The sequence below is a fragment of the Notamacropus eugenii genome, chromosome 5 (assembly GCF_028372415.1).
Source record: "Notamacropus eugenii isolate mMacEug1 chromosome 5, mMacEug1.pri_v2, whole genome shotgun sequence".
Taxonomy (NCBI): Eukaryota; Metazoa; Chordata; class Mammalia; order Diprotodontia; family Macropodidae; genus Notamacropus; species Notamacropus eugenii.
Window position 1 is genome coordinate 267005476 of NC_092876.1, and position 16420 is coordinate 267021895.

The 16420-nt window shown below is 37.2% G+C and overlaps 1 protein-coding gene across 20 annotated transcripts in view; it reads left to right on the top strand.

The window, feature by feature from the left end:
- The window catches only part of CCDC150 (coiled-coil domain containing 150), a 150476-nt gene that overhangs the window by 88212 nt on the left and 45844 nt on the right, over positions 1-16420 (top strand). For all 20 annotated transcript variants that reach the window (XM_072612744.1, XM_072612747.1, XM_072612740.1 and 17 more), the window contains 2 exons: positions 2481-2574; positions 3262-3431. In XM_072612744.1, the coding sequence (XP_072468845.1) occupies positions 2481-2574; positions 3262-3431 (264 nt within the window). The remainder of the gene's footprint in view (positions 1-2480; positions 2575-3261; positions 3432-16420) is intronic.

The window sequence follows — 16420 nt, forward strand, 5'->3', positions numbered from 1 at the left end:
CCCCACTTAGCTGCCTTTACTTAATTTAATAATAGATGTCAAAGAAACAGCATGCTGCCCAACCTACAAAACTCTGGAGTATAGCTGAACCAGATTAAAATGTAATTGGGATCTATTTCTATTTGAGTTTCAAGTCATTGATCTGGTTTACAAAATCAGACAAGCAAAAAACCACTGGCTTCATTATAGCATTTACTTCCCACTTTTCCCAGCAGAGTTATCAAGCACTTATTAGATATTCTCTAAAACCCTGCCCTGGTTCTGGGGATAAAAAACAGAAGAGGAAGATAGTCCCTGCCTTTCAGGATTTTACATTCTACTTGAAGGTAGCAACAGATTCACAAATAAGTAAATACAAGATATATACAAAGTGATTTCAAAGAGGTTTCACAAGTAAGATTGTAGAGGTTGGAAGGAGTTGACAGTAAGAAAAGGCAAATGAGAGAAAGGCATTGGAGATATCCTGGCAAGGACATGGAAGTAAGGACATTCACTGTCATTTATGAGGAGGTAGCCTAGAGCTAGATTGTGGCTTTAAATGCCAACAGAGAACCACTGAAGCGCTAGTGGTGGGGGTGGAAGCCAGGTTTCAGAGGATTGAAAAGTGAGTGGGAGGTGAGAAAGAGGAGGCAGGATTGTAGGGAGCTTTTTCTAGGTTTTTGGCTATAAAAAGGAGTCAAGCTACAGTTTTATAGTTTAAGATAAGACAGTACTCATTGGAAAGACCCTGATGTTGGGAAAGATAGGAGGCGAAAGGAAAAAGAGATGACAGAGGAAGAGATGGATAATGTCATAGAAGCAATGAAGGTGAGTTTGAACAAATATTGGGAGATATTGGGGGATAGAAGACCCTGTCATGCTATATAGTCCATGGGGTCATGAAGAGTCAGACAGAACTTAAATAACTGAACGTGGTCACAGAAGCTTTTTTGTTTTTTAGAATGGAGGAGGGGTCTTCATGTTTGCAGGCAACGATAAAGGAGCCTTTGAACAAAGAAAGTCTGAAAAGAAGAGAAATTGAGAGGGGTTAATCATAGCATAAGTTCTCAGGAAATCAGAGAGTGGGTTGACTTTGGCAAAGACAGGGTCTCTGCTGAAAATGGATCATCTCTTTACTCCTGAATAACATAGTAGATCCTTGGAAAATGGTGCTTATCATAAGTTAATCAATGGCATGTTATAAGTACCTATTTTTTGTAGAGTGGTATACTTACAAACCATAAAGAGTTAAAAAGGTAATGGAAAACTCAGTTCTCTGCCCTATAGTTTCTGATCTAAATTATGCCACATACTCATTATCTTTTCCCTTAAACTCTCCCCACTCCTAACTCCCCTGTTACTGTAGAGGGCAATGTCATCCTCCCAGTTTCTGAAACTCTCAGTCTAAGTGTCATCCTCAACTATCAACTATCTCTCATTCTCCCATATCCAATCTGTTGCCAAGGCTTATTGATTTCACCTTTGCAACCTCTTCATCGTCTCCTTCTGACACTGCCACCACTCTAGTACAGGCCCTCATTACCTCATGCCTGGACTACTGCAATAGCCTGCTGGTGGGTCTGCCTCCCTCTTAGTGATGTCATTTTGGTCCTTTACAAGACCAAAGCACAACAACCAACCAGTCTCCAGCCACTCCAATGGATCCTCCAGTCAGCCACCAAAATGGTCTTCAGAAAGCACAGGTTCAACCATTTCTGCCTCCCTACTCAATAAACTCCAGTGACTCCCTAATGCCTCCAATATTAAATAAAAAATGCTTTGTCATTCAAAGCCCTTCAGCACTTAGCCCATTCCTACCTTAGCAGTCTTCTTACACCTTACTCCTTAAGACAGATACTCTTTGATCCAGTGACATGCCTCCTTGCTATTCCAAGAACACCATCCTCCATCCCTCAATTCTGGGCATTTTCTCTGACTGCCCTGGAATGCCCTGCTTTCTCATCTCCACCTACTGGCATCCCCAGCTTCCTTCAAGTCCCAACTAAAACCATATCTTCTACAGGAAGCCTTTTCCAACTCCTCTTAATTTTAATTTTAATGCCTTCCCTCTTTTAATTATTTTGTACTTATCCTGTGTACATATCTGTTTACTTGCCATCTCCCTCATTATCTTGTGAGCTCCTTGAGGATATGAATTGTCCTCTGTCTCTTTTTGTGTTCCTAGCACTTAGCAAAGTGCCTGGTACATAGATATTTAATAAGCATTTATTGTCTGAATGACTATTGATTGACACACTGACTGTGGGAATTTAGGAATATTATTAATTATTTATTATTTAATTTCTGTTATTAGTTTTATAATCTGAAATTGAGGTTGTAACTGCCTTCCACAAACTTGTCTTGTCAAATGTCTTGGGAATCAATAAAGTAACATATATTAAGACTTTTAAGTTAATGAAAACTACTACCTAGCTTCCAAATGCTATTATGTCAAGATTATTCTTTACTATAGTCATTTTTGTTCTCTTTTTAATTTTTAGGCTTTTGAATCAGCAGAAGGTACAGAAGTTAGAAGCAGAATTGGATGAATGGCAATCCAGACTCCTTATTGCAGAATCCCAGCACAATAGTGAGGTAGAGGCCAAGTTTTCATAGGTGATAAAATAAAACTTTTTATTTTTATGGGAAATGTCTGAACCAGTTTTTTTTGAAGAACTAGAAAACTGAATGAAAAAGAATTACTTAAATTCCCTTTTTACTTAAAGATGACTTTGAACAGTGACAGGTTTACAAATGGGAAACAGGTTCCATGAAGTAAGTGGTACAATGTCACTGTCAGACCTGAAGCAAAATTCACTTTACTCTCTTTTACTCATGACAACTTTAAAGTTCCGTATATGTCAGTTATTATAATGACTCTTATTGTGTCTTCTACTGTTAACAATTTTTGCATTTAATACATTTTTAAAATTCAGAAGTTAAAAGATTTAGAAAAAAATTTGTAACTCCAGTCAGGAGAATCTAAAATGTATCCACTAGCTATATTTTCAAAGCTCTGAGGACCCTTTACAGACAATTTTTTTCAGTTACCTCTAATAGGATCAATATATTCACTCAAAAGGACAGCAAATTCTTAGAAATCAAATATGTACTCATTATAAGTTTCTACATGTTGTCACTATACTAATGTAGATATCTGGGATATTTGTTTTCCAGCCAACCACTTCTACTTGAAAAAGTGATATGAATGTACAAAGTATATAGATGTTCCTCATACATACTTCAAGGAAATTAAAGCATACTGTTGCCATGTTCTTTCAGATGGAACCACTACATAATGCACTAGATGTGTCCAGAGAAGACAACAGGAAACTTGCTTTGAGCTTGGAACAAGCCCTGCAGACTAATACCCAACTCCAAAAAATGCTGGACAATATTCAAGAGAAATTGAACAGCAAAGAAATTGAGCAGCAGACTTTGGAAAACTATAGGTAAGAACAATTCGGTCGTGGTAAAGATAGGGAATGTCTTACCGAAGGTAAATTATGGCTCTTTTGTCTGGATAACTGATTTTCATTTCCGTTCTGAGCCAGGAATAACAAAGTAACGACCACCTTATTCATGATTTGAATGCAGTCCTTTGAATACTGGTGGAGTGACAGCCAGATAAAACTACCCAACTCCTAGCAGTGAAATAACTCAGCTGAGCATGGAGTCTACTAAGTAACTGTTTTGTTCTTGGTTCCCTCAAGTCACTAATAAGATTTAGGCCATAAAAAAGATCAAGCATCTCATGTGTCCACAGCCTAAATTAAATTAGGTCAGGATGGATCTAAAAGAAATCAGTCTATGAACCTAAAAGAAATAATATAAATAAAATATATAATACAAAATAAATAAATAAATGCTTGGATTATATATTTATATGCATTTATATTTTATAAATATATAACAATAAAATATAATAGGAAAAATAATAAAATATGTAAATATAAATAAAATACTTTCAGTTGTCTTTCAATTCTGCTAGAATTTTTTAGGGAATTTTTACCTAGGAAAAATACTAACTACATACAAACATTTTTCCTTTCTTCACGATATGCATCACAGAGGAAAGGGTAATAGGAAGAAAGGATCATTTTAAAAAATATACCCAGAGTTCCATGCAAGTTTTATATTCTGATGAAAGGTTTCATAGGCTTTTTTACCTACTAAAAAACGGAGTAAGACAACTATTATTAGATATAGTTGTACATTATAGTGATTTGGAGAGAAAATATCAACCATTGATTTGATAGTCAGGACACAGATCAATAATAACTAATTTTTATATATCACTTTAAAATTTACAAAGCTCTTCACATGTATCACTTTACACTGTCAGTGAGCTCACCAACTTACATGAGCTTAATTATTATCTCTAAGCAAATCACTCTCAGATCTATATATCCATCCCCAGTTTCTCTCCTAAGTTCCAGTCTCTCATCACCAACTGGCTAGCTGTTGGACATTTCAAATAGGATGTCTCAAACTCAAAATGTCCAAAACTGAATTCATTATCTTTCCCCTAGAACTCTCTAACCTTCCAGATTTTCCTATTTCCTTCAGTCACCCAGGTTCACAGCTTTAGAGTCTTCTTTAATTCCTTACTGTCATTTATCTCATGTATAGTTGCCGTCTTCTCAATTTTATCTCCACACTATCTCTTACATCTTTCTCCCCTCTGCTTACATGTCCACCACTGTAGTTCACATCTTTATTACCTCTAGCCAGAGCTATCTGAATACCCTCCTAATTGGTCCCATTCCAATCCACCCTCCATATAGTATCCAAAGTGATATTCCTAAAACACAAGTTGGGACATGCCATTCCCCTGTTCAAGAAACTCCAGTGGCTCCCTACTCCTTCTATGGTCAAGTATAAACTTTTCTGTTGGACATTTAATACCCTTGAAAATCTGGCTCCAATGTGCTTCTTGAGACTTACTTTATGTTATTCATCCCCTTCGTGCATTCTATCGATGGACCTTACACACAGTATTCCATCTCCTGTTTTCATGTTTTTGCAGTGGCTGTCCCACATCCCCAGAATATACAGATGATCTTCATTATTCATAAAGTCTGTGTTTGCAAATTCATCTACTTGCTAAAATTTGTTTGTAATCTCAAAATCGATACTCATAGCAGTTAAAGTTCTTTTCTGAACATACACAGAGTGGCAAAAAATTTGAGTTGCTAACACACGTTCCCAGTTGAGGTCAAGTAAGGCAATGCTCTGCTTTTTTTCTTCTAGCTCTCTTACTCTAAGCAAGTATTCTTTTTGCAGTCTAGTGTCACTGTTTTTGCATTTTTGTACTTTTTATTGGTGATTTTACTGTGTAAAATGGCCCCAAGCATAGTGTTATTTAGTACTCAAGTGCTTTTTAAGAATAAGACTATAATGTGCCTTAATGGAGAAAATATGTGTGTTAGATCAGCTTCACTCAGGCACAAGTTATAGTGCTTTTGGCTGTGAGTTCAGTATTATTGAATCTACAGTATAGTAGCTACAAAAAAGAAACTCATGGCCACTGAAGAAAGTACTAAAGTAAACACTGGGACCAGAGGCTCACAGGAGCCTAACCCTGTATTCCCCCTGTGAGCAACGTTTCAGTATTCACTCATTCAGTGAATCACAGCAACTTGATAAAACATAAATGCCATGAATGATAGCAGTCAGCCGTACTCTTCATTTGTGCTTCATAGAACCAAGGAAATTGAGGGGATTAGGACAGTAAGTGGTTAATTGTGGGAAATAAGTGAACCACACTGATTCCATCCTTTGATTCAGTTCTGGATGGAGCTAGCTTGTTTCTATTCAATTATGGGTCTTGTGAAAAAATTTTATTCATTTGTAGGAATTGGGAAAAAACTTTATTGCATTAGTTGAACCTATCCCTGCATGACTGGGAAAGTAGACCACATCTCCTTGCTGCTTAGAGGCATTTAGCCAATGATCTAGCTTGTGCTAACCAAAAACTCAGATCCAAAGCTTGATGTTAAATTATTATTGAGCTTAAATACATACATGCATACATCTCAAGCAACCCATATGTCTTTTCTGAAAACCAGCCCCATACTAAACAATCTGTTATTGTTTCCATGTTCCTTTGATTATTCACAGCCATTTGGGGAGAGTACTATACCTCTTTTTCTGAATTTGAGCAATTGCCCATGTTCACTCTTCCCCTCTCAACTTGGAAAGTCCCTAATCTTTCCTCCAATTAAAAATCAGATAATCTAATATTATATTGTTTCTTTTTAATTAATTGGCCTTATTTGATTAATTGTTTTTAGTGTAGAAAAGTGTGGTTCAACCTGTTTCCAGGGTCAAGCCATAAGCTAAGGAAGGGACCTGGTCCCTATTTGTTAGGCAATTGTCATACATTTCTTAATAAATTGATATACTGGGGGGGGAGGGGGGGGCGCAGAGCCAAGATGGCAGAGTAGAAAGACACACATATGCTAACTCCGAACCTACAGCCCATAAAATATCTGTAAAGAAGCACTCCCAACAAATTCTGGAGCAGCAGAAGCCACAGAACAACAGAGCAGATGAGATTTCTGTTCCAGAGAGCCCTGAAAACTTCTCGCAAAAGGTCCATCACTCTGTGGACCTGGAGCCGAGCCCAGCCCTGCCTTGGCCTCAGGTCCGAAAGGAGCAGATCTGAGCAGGCTTCAGGGACGGAATCTCCAGCAGCCACACAGGTCCCTCCACCCACGGGCCCCAAAGGTTGGTGAGAGGGTCTTCTCAGCTTGCCGAGAGGGGAGTGGGGTGCCCCCATAACTCAGGCCCCCTCGGGAGGCAGCAGCAGAGGCAGGAGCAGACCAGGGCTCCCCAAGCAGGCAGGAGCTCAGATCCATTGTTGAAAGTCTCTGCATAAACCCCCTGAGGGAACTGAGCCCCGTGAGGCAGCCCTGCCCCCACCTGAGCACCTGAACTTAATCTCACACTAAATAGTAGCCCTGCCCCCACCCAAAGCCCTGAGGCTGGGAAGCAGCATTTGAATCTCAGACCCCAAGCACTGGCTGGGCAGATCCGGAGGCAAAGTGGATGTGAAGAGAATATTCAGAAGTCAAGTCACTGGCTGGGAAAATGCTCAGAAAAGGGAAAAAAAATAAGACTATAGAAGGTTACTTTCTTGGTGAACAGGTATTTCCTCCCTTCCTTTCTGATGAGGAAGAACAATGCTTACCATCAGGGAAAGACACAGAAGTCAAGGCTTCTGTATCCCAGCCCACTCAATGGGCTCAGGCCATGGAAGAGCTCAAAAAGGATTTTGAAAATCAAGTTAGAGAGGTGGAGGAAAAACTGGGAAGAGAAATGAGAGACATGCAAGTAAAGCATGAAAAACAATTAAACACCCTGCTAAAGGAGACCCAAAAAAATGCTGAAGAAAATAACACCTTGAAAAATAGGCTAACTCAATTGGCAAAAGAGGTTCAAAAAGGAGAACAATGCTTTCAAAAGCAGAATTAGCCAAATGGAAAAGGAGATTCAAAAGCTCACTGAAGAAAATAGTTCTTTCAAAATTAGAATGGAACAGATGGAGGCCAATGACTTTATGAAAAACCAAGAAATCACAAAACAAAACCAAATGAATGAAAAAATGGAAGATAATGTGAAATATCTCATTGGAAAAACAACTGACCTGGAAAATAGATCCAGGAGAGACAATTTAAAAATTATGGGCCTACCTGATAATTATGATAAAAAAAAGAGCCTAAACATCATCTTTCATAAAATTATCAAGGAAAACTGCCCTGAGATTCTAGAACCAGAGGGCAAAATAAGTATTCAAGGAATCCACAGATCACTGCCTGAAAGAGATCCAAAAAGAGACTCCTAGGAACATTGTGGCCAAATTCCAGAGTTCCCAGGTCAAGGAGAAAATATTTCAAGCAGCTAGAAAGAAACAATTCAAGTACTGTGGAAATACAATCAGGATAACACAAGATCTAGCAGCTTCTACATTAAGGGATAGAAGGGTGTGGAATAGGATATTCCAGAAGTCAAAGGAACTAGGACTAAAACCAAGAATCACCTGCCCAGCAAAACTGAGTATAATACTTCAGGGGAAAAAATGGTCTTTCAATGAAATAGAGGACTTTCAAGCATTCTTGATGAAAAGACCAGAGCTGAAAAGAAAATTTGACTTTCAAACACAAGAATGAAGAGAACCATGAAAAGGTGAACAACAAGGAGAAGTCATAAGGGACTTACTAGAATTGAACTGTTTACATTCCTACATGGAAAGACAATATTTGTAACTCTTGAAACTATTTAGTATCTGGGTACTGGGTGGGATTACACACACACACACATGCACACACACATAGAGACAGAGTGCACAGAGTGAATTGAAGAGGAGGGGATCATATCTTAAAAAATGAAATCAAGCAGTGAGAGAGAAATATATTGGGAGAAGAAAGGGAGAAATGGAATGGGGCAAATTATCTCTCATAAAAGAGGCAAGCAAAAGACTCATTAGTGGAGGGGAAAAGAGGAGAGGTGAGAGAAAAACATGAAGTTTACTCTCATCACATTCCACTAAAGGAAGGAATAAAATGCACACTCATTTTGGTATGAAAACCTATCTTACAATACAGGAAAGTGGGGGATAAGGGGATAAACAGGGTGAGGGGGATGATGGAAGGTAGGGCATGGGGAGGAGGGAGCAATTTGAGGTCAACACTCATGGGGAGGGACAGGATCAAAAGAGAGAGTAGAAGTAATGGGGGACAGGATAGGATGGAGGGACATATAGTTAGTGTTATACAACACGACTATTATGGAAGTCATTTGCAAAACTACACAGATTTGGCCTATATTGAATTGCTTGCCTTCCAAAGGGAAGGTGTGGGGAGGGAGGGAGGTAAAGAAGTTGGAACTCAAAGTTTTAGGAACAACTGTCGAGTACTGTTCTTGCCACTAGGTAATAAGAAATACAGGTAAAGGGGTATGGAAAGTTATCTGACCCTACAGGACAAAGGAGAAGATGGAGACAAGGGCAGAGAGGGATGATAGAAGAGAGAGCAGATTGGTGATAGGGGCAATTCGAATGCTCGGTATTTTGGGGGGGAGGGGACAAAAAGGGAGAAAATTTGTAACCCAAAATTTTGTGAAAATGAATGTTAAAAGTTAAATAAAAAAAAAGAAAGAAAAAAATAAATTGATATACTCAGAAGAATAAACCTTTGTTCCCTCAGTTGCTTCATCTTTCACCCACAGCAGAATTTAGAATTTCTTTCAAAGCTCAATTCACGTGCCATCTTCTACATAAAGACTTTCATGATCTTTTCACTACTTTTCACCCAAAAAATTATTTTGTATTTATTTTGTATATTTTTTTCCACATTTACAGGGGATTTTGGCCTATCTAATCTAAAGAACAAATTCCTTCACATAAATAGGAACTGGGTAATTCTATTAACTCTCTGTAGTCTTGATTCTACTATTACTTATGCAGTGCTGCTTCTGTGCTAATAGTAACAATAAAAAACTAATAATTACATTGATAGTAACTATTTGGTACTTAGAAGTTTATAAGGAAAGATATAGGTTCAGAATCCCACTTCTGACTCTTACTATGTGACCTGACAAGACACTTACCTTCTCTGTCTCAGGCGACACCTTAGGGTGGGTCTCCTGAGTCTTGGTTAGCTTCCCATCTACCTGCATTGCTGATAGGAATTCCCATGGTTTCCTGTACTGACGAAATCACTGATTCTTCATGTATTACCATTGCTATTGTCTTATTCTTCTCATCTTATGTGGAGTTTAAATAGAAATTGACCTGGGACAAGTTGCTATCCTAATGTTTGTGTGTTATGTTTAATATTTGACAGCTTATATATTTAATTTAGTATTGTGCAGATGGAAAAAGTAATTTAGTTTTTATAAATGAGTACAAGTTGTGAGATATTAGCTCATCTTCTCTGGATTCATTCAGAGCATCCTAAGAGAGCTCCAATAGCAGACAGTACAGAAGGATAATAACAACAATAATAACTAAATGTGTATTATCACTTTACAAATAGTATCTCATTTTTTCCTCACAAAAACCCTGGGAAGTAAGTGCTATTATTATCACCATCTTACAGAAAAGGAAACTAAGCCAAGCAAGGGTCAAATGACTTGCCCAGAGTCACACAGCTAATAAGTATATGAGGCCAGATCGAATTCAGGTTTTCCTGACTCCAAGTCCAATACTGTCTCCACTGTGCCACCTAACTGTCTGTAATTAGGATAATAGATATATTATTTATCCTGTTCCCACATAGATTGGATATTTTTGTGTGTGAAATCTCTATGTTTTAAGATCTTCATTTCAAATTGTCTAGAACTTGAGTATTCAGTATAGTGACTTCTATTAAAATTTTGTTCATAGATTTTTATAGGTCCTTGTCATTGGCAAGGTGATTAGGGGCAAAGTTTTTTTCTGTGATGACTCTTTGGTGCCACTACAATTTATTTGTTAGATTATCAAGGATATTTTATTGTTTGTATTCGTAGTATAAAGATTTGCCTTTTGTTAGGTTATGGAGGGTAGTAAGTTTCTGTTACATCGTTCTGGCCATTGGTGCTAAATATTTGCAACCTAAAGTGATTTGTTATACAGTTATTATCATATATTCTTTATTCCTCTAGTAGTAGATGGGAAAATTTTAGTTAGGTCCCTATTGGTAAGGTTATAAGGTTAGGACTGGGATGGGATTAGGAAAATTCAACCTAGAAAAGATGAGTGGGACAAGAGAAGAAGCAATATAGTAATGAGGGGGAGATCTATGACAGGTGGAAACTGGGTGTAAATTTTTGCTGAGAAGTAGAAATGTAGGAGTATTTTATATTTGTAATAATGCAAATAAACATAACTAGCTGAGCAATAATGGAAAATTGTGAAAAAGCAAATTTTTCCTTTGATGCTTATTATTTCCTTTTTTAATATTTGTATTTTTTTTTAATACACCCCACTTTCCTTGACAGCTCTCAGATATCTGGTATCTTCCTCATAAACTTTCATCTTCCCCCTTATGAAACTTATTCTGAGTACTCAAATTAAAAGTCAAAAAATTAGGGCACAGCTTCTTAGGCTGGGGCCCTTGAACTTGTTTTTTTTCATATTTTGATAACATATTTTATGTATTTAAATTTATCATTTTGAGAGAGAGTCTATTAGCTTTACCAAATTGCCAAAAAGGGGTCCAGTTCTTGATATAAAAGGTCAAGAACTCCTGGATTAAGGTGTTACCCCTCCTGGGGGGGTGTGTGCATTTTAACAGGGTTCAAAATCATAGGCCTTAACAACAGAAGCAGCAGCTACAGAGAAGGAGAAGGCATCTAAATCTGATCAGTGGTAGAACATTGAAATAGGAAGAGGTACCAAACTGATACTTGGATTCTACTGGAGAAGTTTTAAAAAGACTACAGCTTTCATCAGTATGCTTAACTTATTTGCATGAGGCTTTTGGATGAAGTCCCTAATTGCCCATCAAATGAAGTCAAACAAGTTCAAAATAGGAAGTGAAAATACTGTTTAAAAAAAAAAAAAAAGCCCCAGGAGTCTCAAGGAAGACCTGCAGCAGTTTGCCATATTTTCCAGGAGAACTGGTCATGAGACCTGTTAAGAAAAAATGATAAAAAGCAGAAGATATCCTTTCCAGAAAGTATGAAGGACAATTGATATTTTGCATTAATCTGCAAAGAAAGTTTGATGTTCATTGTAACAGCATTCCATCTTAATTTCCTTTGCACTGGTTATCACCCCTGCTTGGATACACTCCCTGTTCACCTCTGCCTCATTGAATCCCTCATTTCCTTTGAGCTGGATTTCAAGCACAATCTTCTAATTAAAGTCTTTCCCAATTTAATTTCTGGCACCCTTCCTCTTTAACTGTTTGCTACCTGTATTTACTTAGGGTTTCTTCTGTACATACATAAGAAATGTGTGTGTAATCTTCCTCCATAGAATGTATGCTCCTTTAGAGTAGGAATTATTTCATTTTTTGTATTTGTATCCACAGCACTTAACAGAGTGCCTAGCACATAGTAGATGCTGAATAAATGCTTCTTGACTGATTGACGTTTCTGCTAGTTTCAAGTAACATCTCTGTACCAATTCACTTGCAAATCATGACATCACCTTACTGATGTAATGGTTCTCTTTGAGACGAAAGGACAAACAGCAACCTGTGGGTAGTAGTAGCTGCCCCATTGTGGACCCAACCGTCTAGTTCCAGTTGGGCAACACAGCTCCTTCCTTCCTTCCTTCCTTCTCTCCTCTCCTTCTGTCCACAAAGGGAATCATATCCTTACTTCTAAGTGCTCTACCCAGAGGAATATAAATTTTAATCACTGAAACTTTGCAAGGTATTTTAGGGTTTACAGGCTACATTTCTCTTTTAAGGACCAAGCTTTAAACCCAGATCACCCTGGCTCTCATTGATTGATCGATCAACAGTAGATCCTAGCCCAAGTTTTCTCATTGTTTGGGCTTTGATGGCTCAGATTGAGTGTAAATAGCAATTGTTTCTGTTTTGGCCAGAAACCCTGAGGGCCCTCTCCCAGACTGATTTTTTTTGACTAAGTAAAAGAGATTATTCTTTGCCTTATTTCTTACCTAGCCTTAATCACTGGATGGGCATTGCCTCAGACAAACCAAGACTTGGGAAAGCCCTTAGCTTAAAAAGGCCAAGGTCTCCCACTGAATCCTTGGCCATCTCCAGTCATCCTAATCTATATTTTGCCACAGGGCCCAGATGGTTTCAGAGGAGAGAGTGAAGCTGGTGACTTTGCATAGCCCTACATCACTTAAATCTGCTTCATTTGCAAGTCATGATATCACCTTCCTAATGCCATGGTCCTCTTTAGAAATGAAGCAGTTTTTGTGCACAGAGGAAAATATGCTCTACCCCCTAGGAAAAGGTGGAAGGGCTAGAGGAATACCTCTTCATTTTCCAAGTTATCAGGGAGAAGAACTTATTGATAATAATGATGATGTTGATGATATTAATAATGTTTCACGGGTGCAATAGTCTATAGAACATTACAAATAAAAGAATAAGAGTAATTTGTCCCAGATCTGTTTCTATCTAAAATCCACTGATAAATATGAGAACAAGATGATAATAGAGTACACACATACGCTCACACACACACACACACACGAACGAAGACTGTGGCTAAATACGTTGAGACTTACTGATAACCTAAAATCCAAACTGAATGAGAACACATTTGAAGCAGTTAACACTTATGCAATACTGTATGCAATTAATGTATGCTTTTGGACTTGTGAAATAGATAATAACAGATTTGGAAAGTATACCAACAAAAATGAACGTAAAAATAATAATAGTAATTATGAAACATAAAGCCTGTTACCTAACATGACAATAGAAAGATTAATATTTTCTCAACAATAAAAAGGATGAAAACTAATTGACTTTCTTAGATCACATAATAAATAGGTCTAAAACCTAAAGAAATCTTTTGGAGCAAACTGACATCACTGAGCAAAAGTAAAGGTTAATAACAGCCCATTGTGTTTGTTTTATGTACCTCTGGATTGAGTCTATGAAAGAATTATGATCTAAGAACAGAATCAAAGGGCTCTCCACCCATGGGCAATGGCCACATGAACTCAACGAGCAACATGTCAACAAAGAGTCATCTAACAAACGACTGAGTCATACAGATCTGTTTGTGGAAAATAAAGGGTTTATGATGAAGATTTGGACCTAAATCATGACCACCAGAAATTACAAAAGAGTTACTTTTAAAAAGGGCTCTGGACTTAGTGATTAATATAGAGTATTTGAGGAAATAAAAAATATTTTGCAACATATTACTGCAGCAGCAAAAATTTAGCTCGTTCCAAAGGCCTCACAAAATATGACCCAATAACTAGATTTCTAAAAATTCACTATATTTCACAGATTGACAGACTACAAATGTTATAAATCTTAAGATATCCTTAAGAATACATAAACTGTACTAACAAACTTATCACAAACAGAACTGTTATTTGTAATTGTCTAAATATCACATTAATCTATAAAAAGTTAAAAGCAGTGTTTTTAATTGACGTTTCTATGCCAAATATTCAACATCCAAGATAAATGAAATGAAAAACTACCAAAATACAGAGACCTTGCAAAAGAAATCAAAATCATACGGGAACAGAATGAGGTACATATCATTCTTGTGGTCCTGCAGCTGTAGTTATATTGAGTTGCTTTCATTGATCCAATAGAAGATGAACTGGTATCCCAATATTTTTACTCAACTATAAAACTGAATTATTTTATTCAGCTATGTAATATTCCTTAAAACACTAGTGTCCTTCTTTATCTCTTAATTAGATCTATTTTTGCTTTTGCTTTGTCTGAGATCAGGATTGTTACCCCTACTTTTCTTTTTACTTCAGCTGAAGCATAATAGATTCTGCTCCAGCCCCTTAGTTTTACTCTCTTTGTGTCTCTGCTTTAAGTATGTTTCTTGTAAACATATTGTAGGATTCTGGTTTTTGATCCACTCTGCTCTCTGCTTCCATTTTATAGGTGAATTCATCCCATTCACATTCACACTTATAATTCCTAACTGTGTATTTCCCTCCATCCTATTTTTTCCTCTTGTTTGTTCTCTCTCTCCTTTCACCCTTTATGTCCTCACTAGTGTTTTGCTTCTGGCTACTATCTCCCCCAATCTGCCCTCCCTTTTGTCAGTTCTCCAGCCCCAGCCTCTTATTTAATCTCTTCTGCTCCTACCTCCTTGTTGGGTAAGATAGATTTCTATATTCAATTGATTATGGATATTATTCCCTCTTTGAGTCAATTCTGATGAAAATTAAGGTTCAGCTATGCCCAAAGGGCCACAAAATGTACATACCCTTTGACCCAGCAATACTGCCTCTAGGACTGTATCCCCAAGAGATCGTAAAAATGGGAAAGGGTTCCACATGTACAAAATTATTTATAGCAGCTCTCTTTGTGGCGACCAAAAACTGGAAATCAAGGGGATGCCCATCATTTGGGGAATGGCTAAATAAATTGTGGAAGATGAGTATAATGGAATACTATTGTGCTATAAGAAATGATGAGCAGGAAGACTTCAGAGAGACCTGGAAAGAATTATATGAACTGATGCTAAGCAAAAGGAGCAGAACAAGTAGAACTTTTTATACAGCAACAACCATAGTGTGTGATGAATTTTTGTGGTAGACTTAGTACTTCATTGCAATGCAAGGACTTAAAAAATTCCGGATGATGTCTTAAGGCAAAATGCCTTCCACATCCAGAGAAAGAACTATGGAATTTGTTCACAGAATGAAGCAGATCATTTTCTTTTTTATTATGTTTTGGTTTGTTTTATGATTTCTCCCATTCATTTTAATTCTTCTATGCAACATGACTAAGGTGAAAATGTATTTAATAGAAATGTATGTGTAGAACCTATATAAAATTGTATGCTGTCTCAGGGAGGGAGTGGGGAGGTAGGGGGCAAGGAAGAGGATGGAGGGGAAAAGAAATCTAAGATATATGGAAGTGGTTGTAGAACACTGAAAACAAATTAAAAAAAAGAAAGTTAAGATTCAAGAAATGCCTAATGCCCATCCTCCTATCTTTTCCTTTGCTGTCATAGGTCTTTCATGCCTCTTCATGTGAAATAATTTACCCTATTCTACCTCTCCTTCCTTCTGCACACAGTGTACTCTTCTTTCTCATACCTTAATTTGTTATGTCATTCCCTCAAATTCATCTTATACCTGTATTCTGTCTATATATTTCTTCTAGCTGCACTATTAGTGACCCAATTCTTAAAAATTACAAGTGTCATCTTTCCATGTAGGGACGTAAACAGTTTAGTTCTATTGAATTCCTTGTTTTCCTTTTTCCATTTTTACACTGCTCTTGGGTCTTCATATTGGAGATCAGTTTTTTGTTCAGTTCTGGTTCTTTTCCATATGAAAGCTTGAAATTCTTCTGTTTCATTGAATGAAATTTTTTTTCCTTGAAGTATTATGCTTAATTTTGCTGGGTAGGTGATTCTTTGTTGTAGTCCTAGCTCATTCGCCTTCTAGAACGTCATGTTTTATGTTCTCTGATCCTTTGATGTTGTAGCTGCTAAGTCTTGTGTAATCCTGATTGTGGTTCCCTGATAGTTGAACTGTTTCTTTCTGGTCACTTGCAGTATTTTTTCTTTGAACTGATAGTTCTGTAATTTGGCTATAATGTTTCTTGAAGTTTTTATTTTGTGATCTCTTTCCTGAGGTGATTGGTAAATTCTTTCAATGTCTATTTTGCCCTCTAGTTCTAGGATATTAGGGCAGTTTTCTTTGATAATTTCTTGAAAGACACTGTTCAGGTCCTCTTTTTGATTATGGCTTTCAGGTAGTCCAGTGATTCTAACACTGTCTCTCCTGGATCTATTTTTCCAGGTC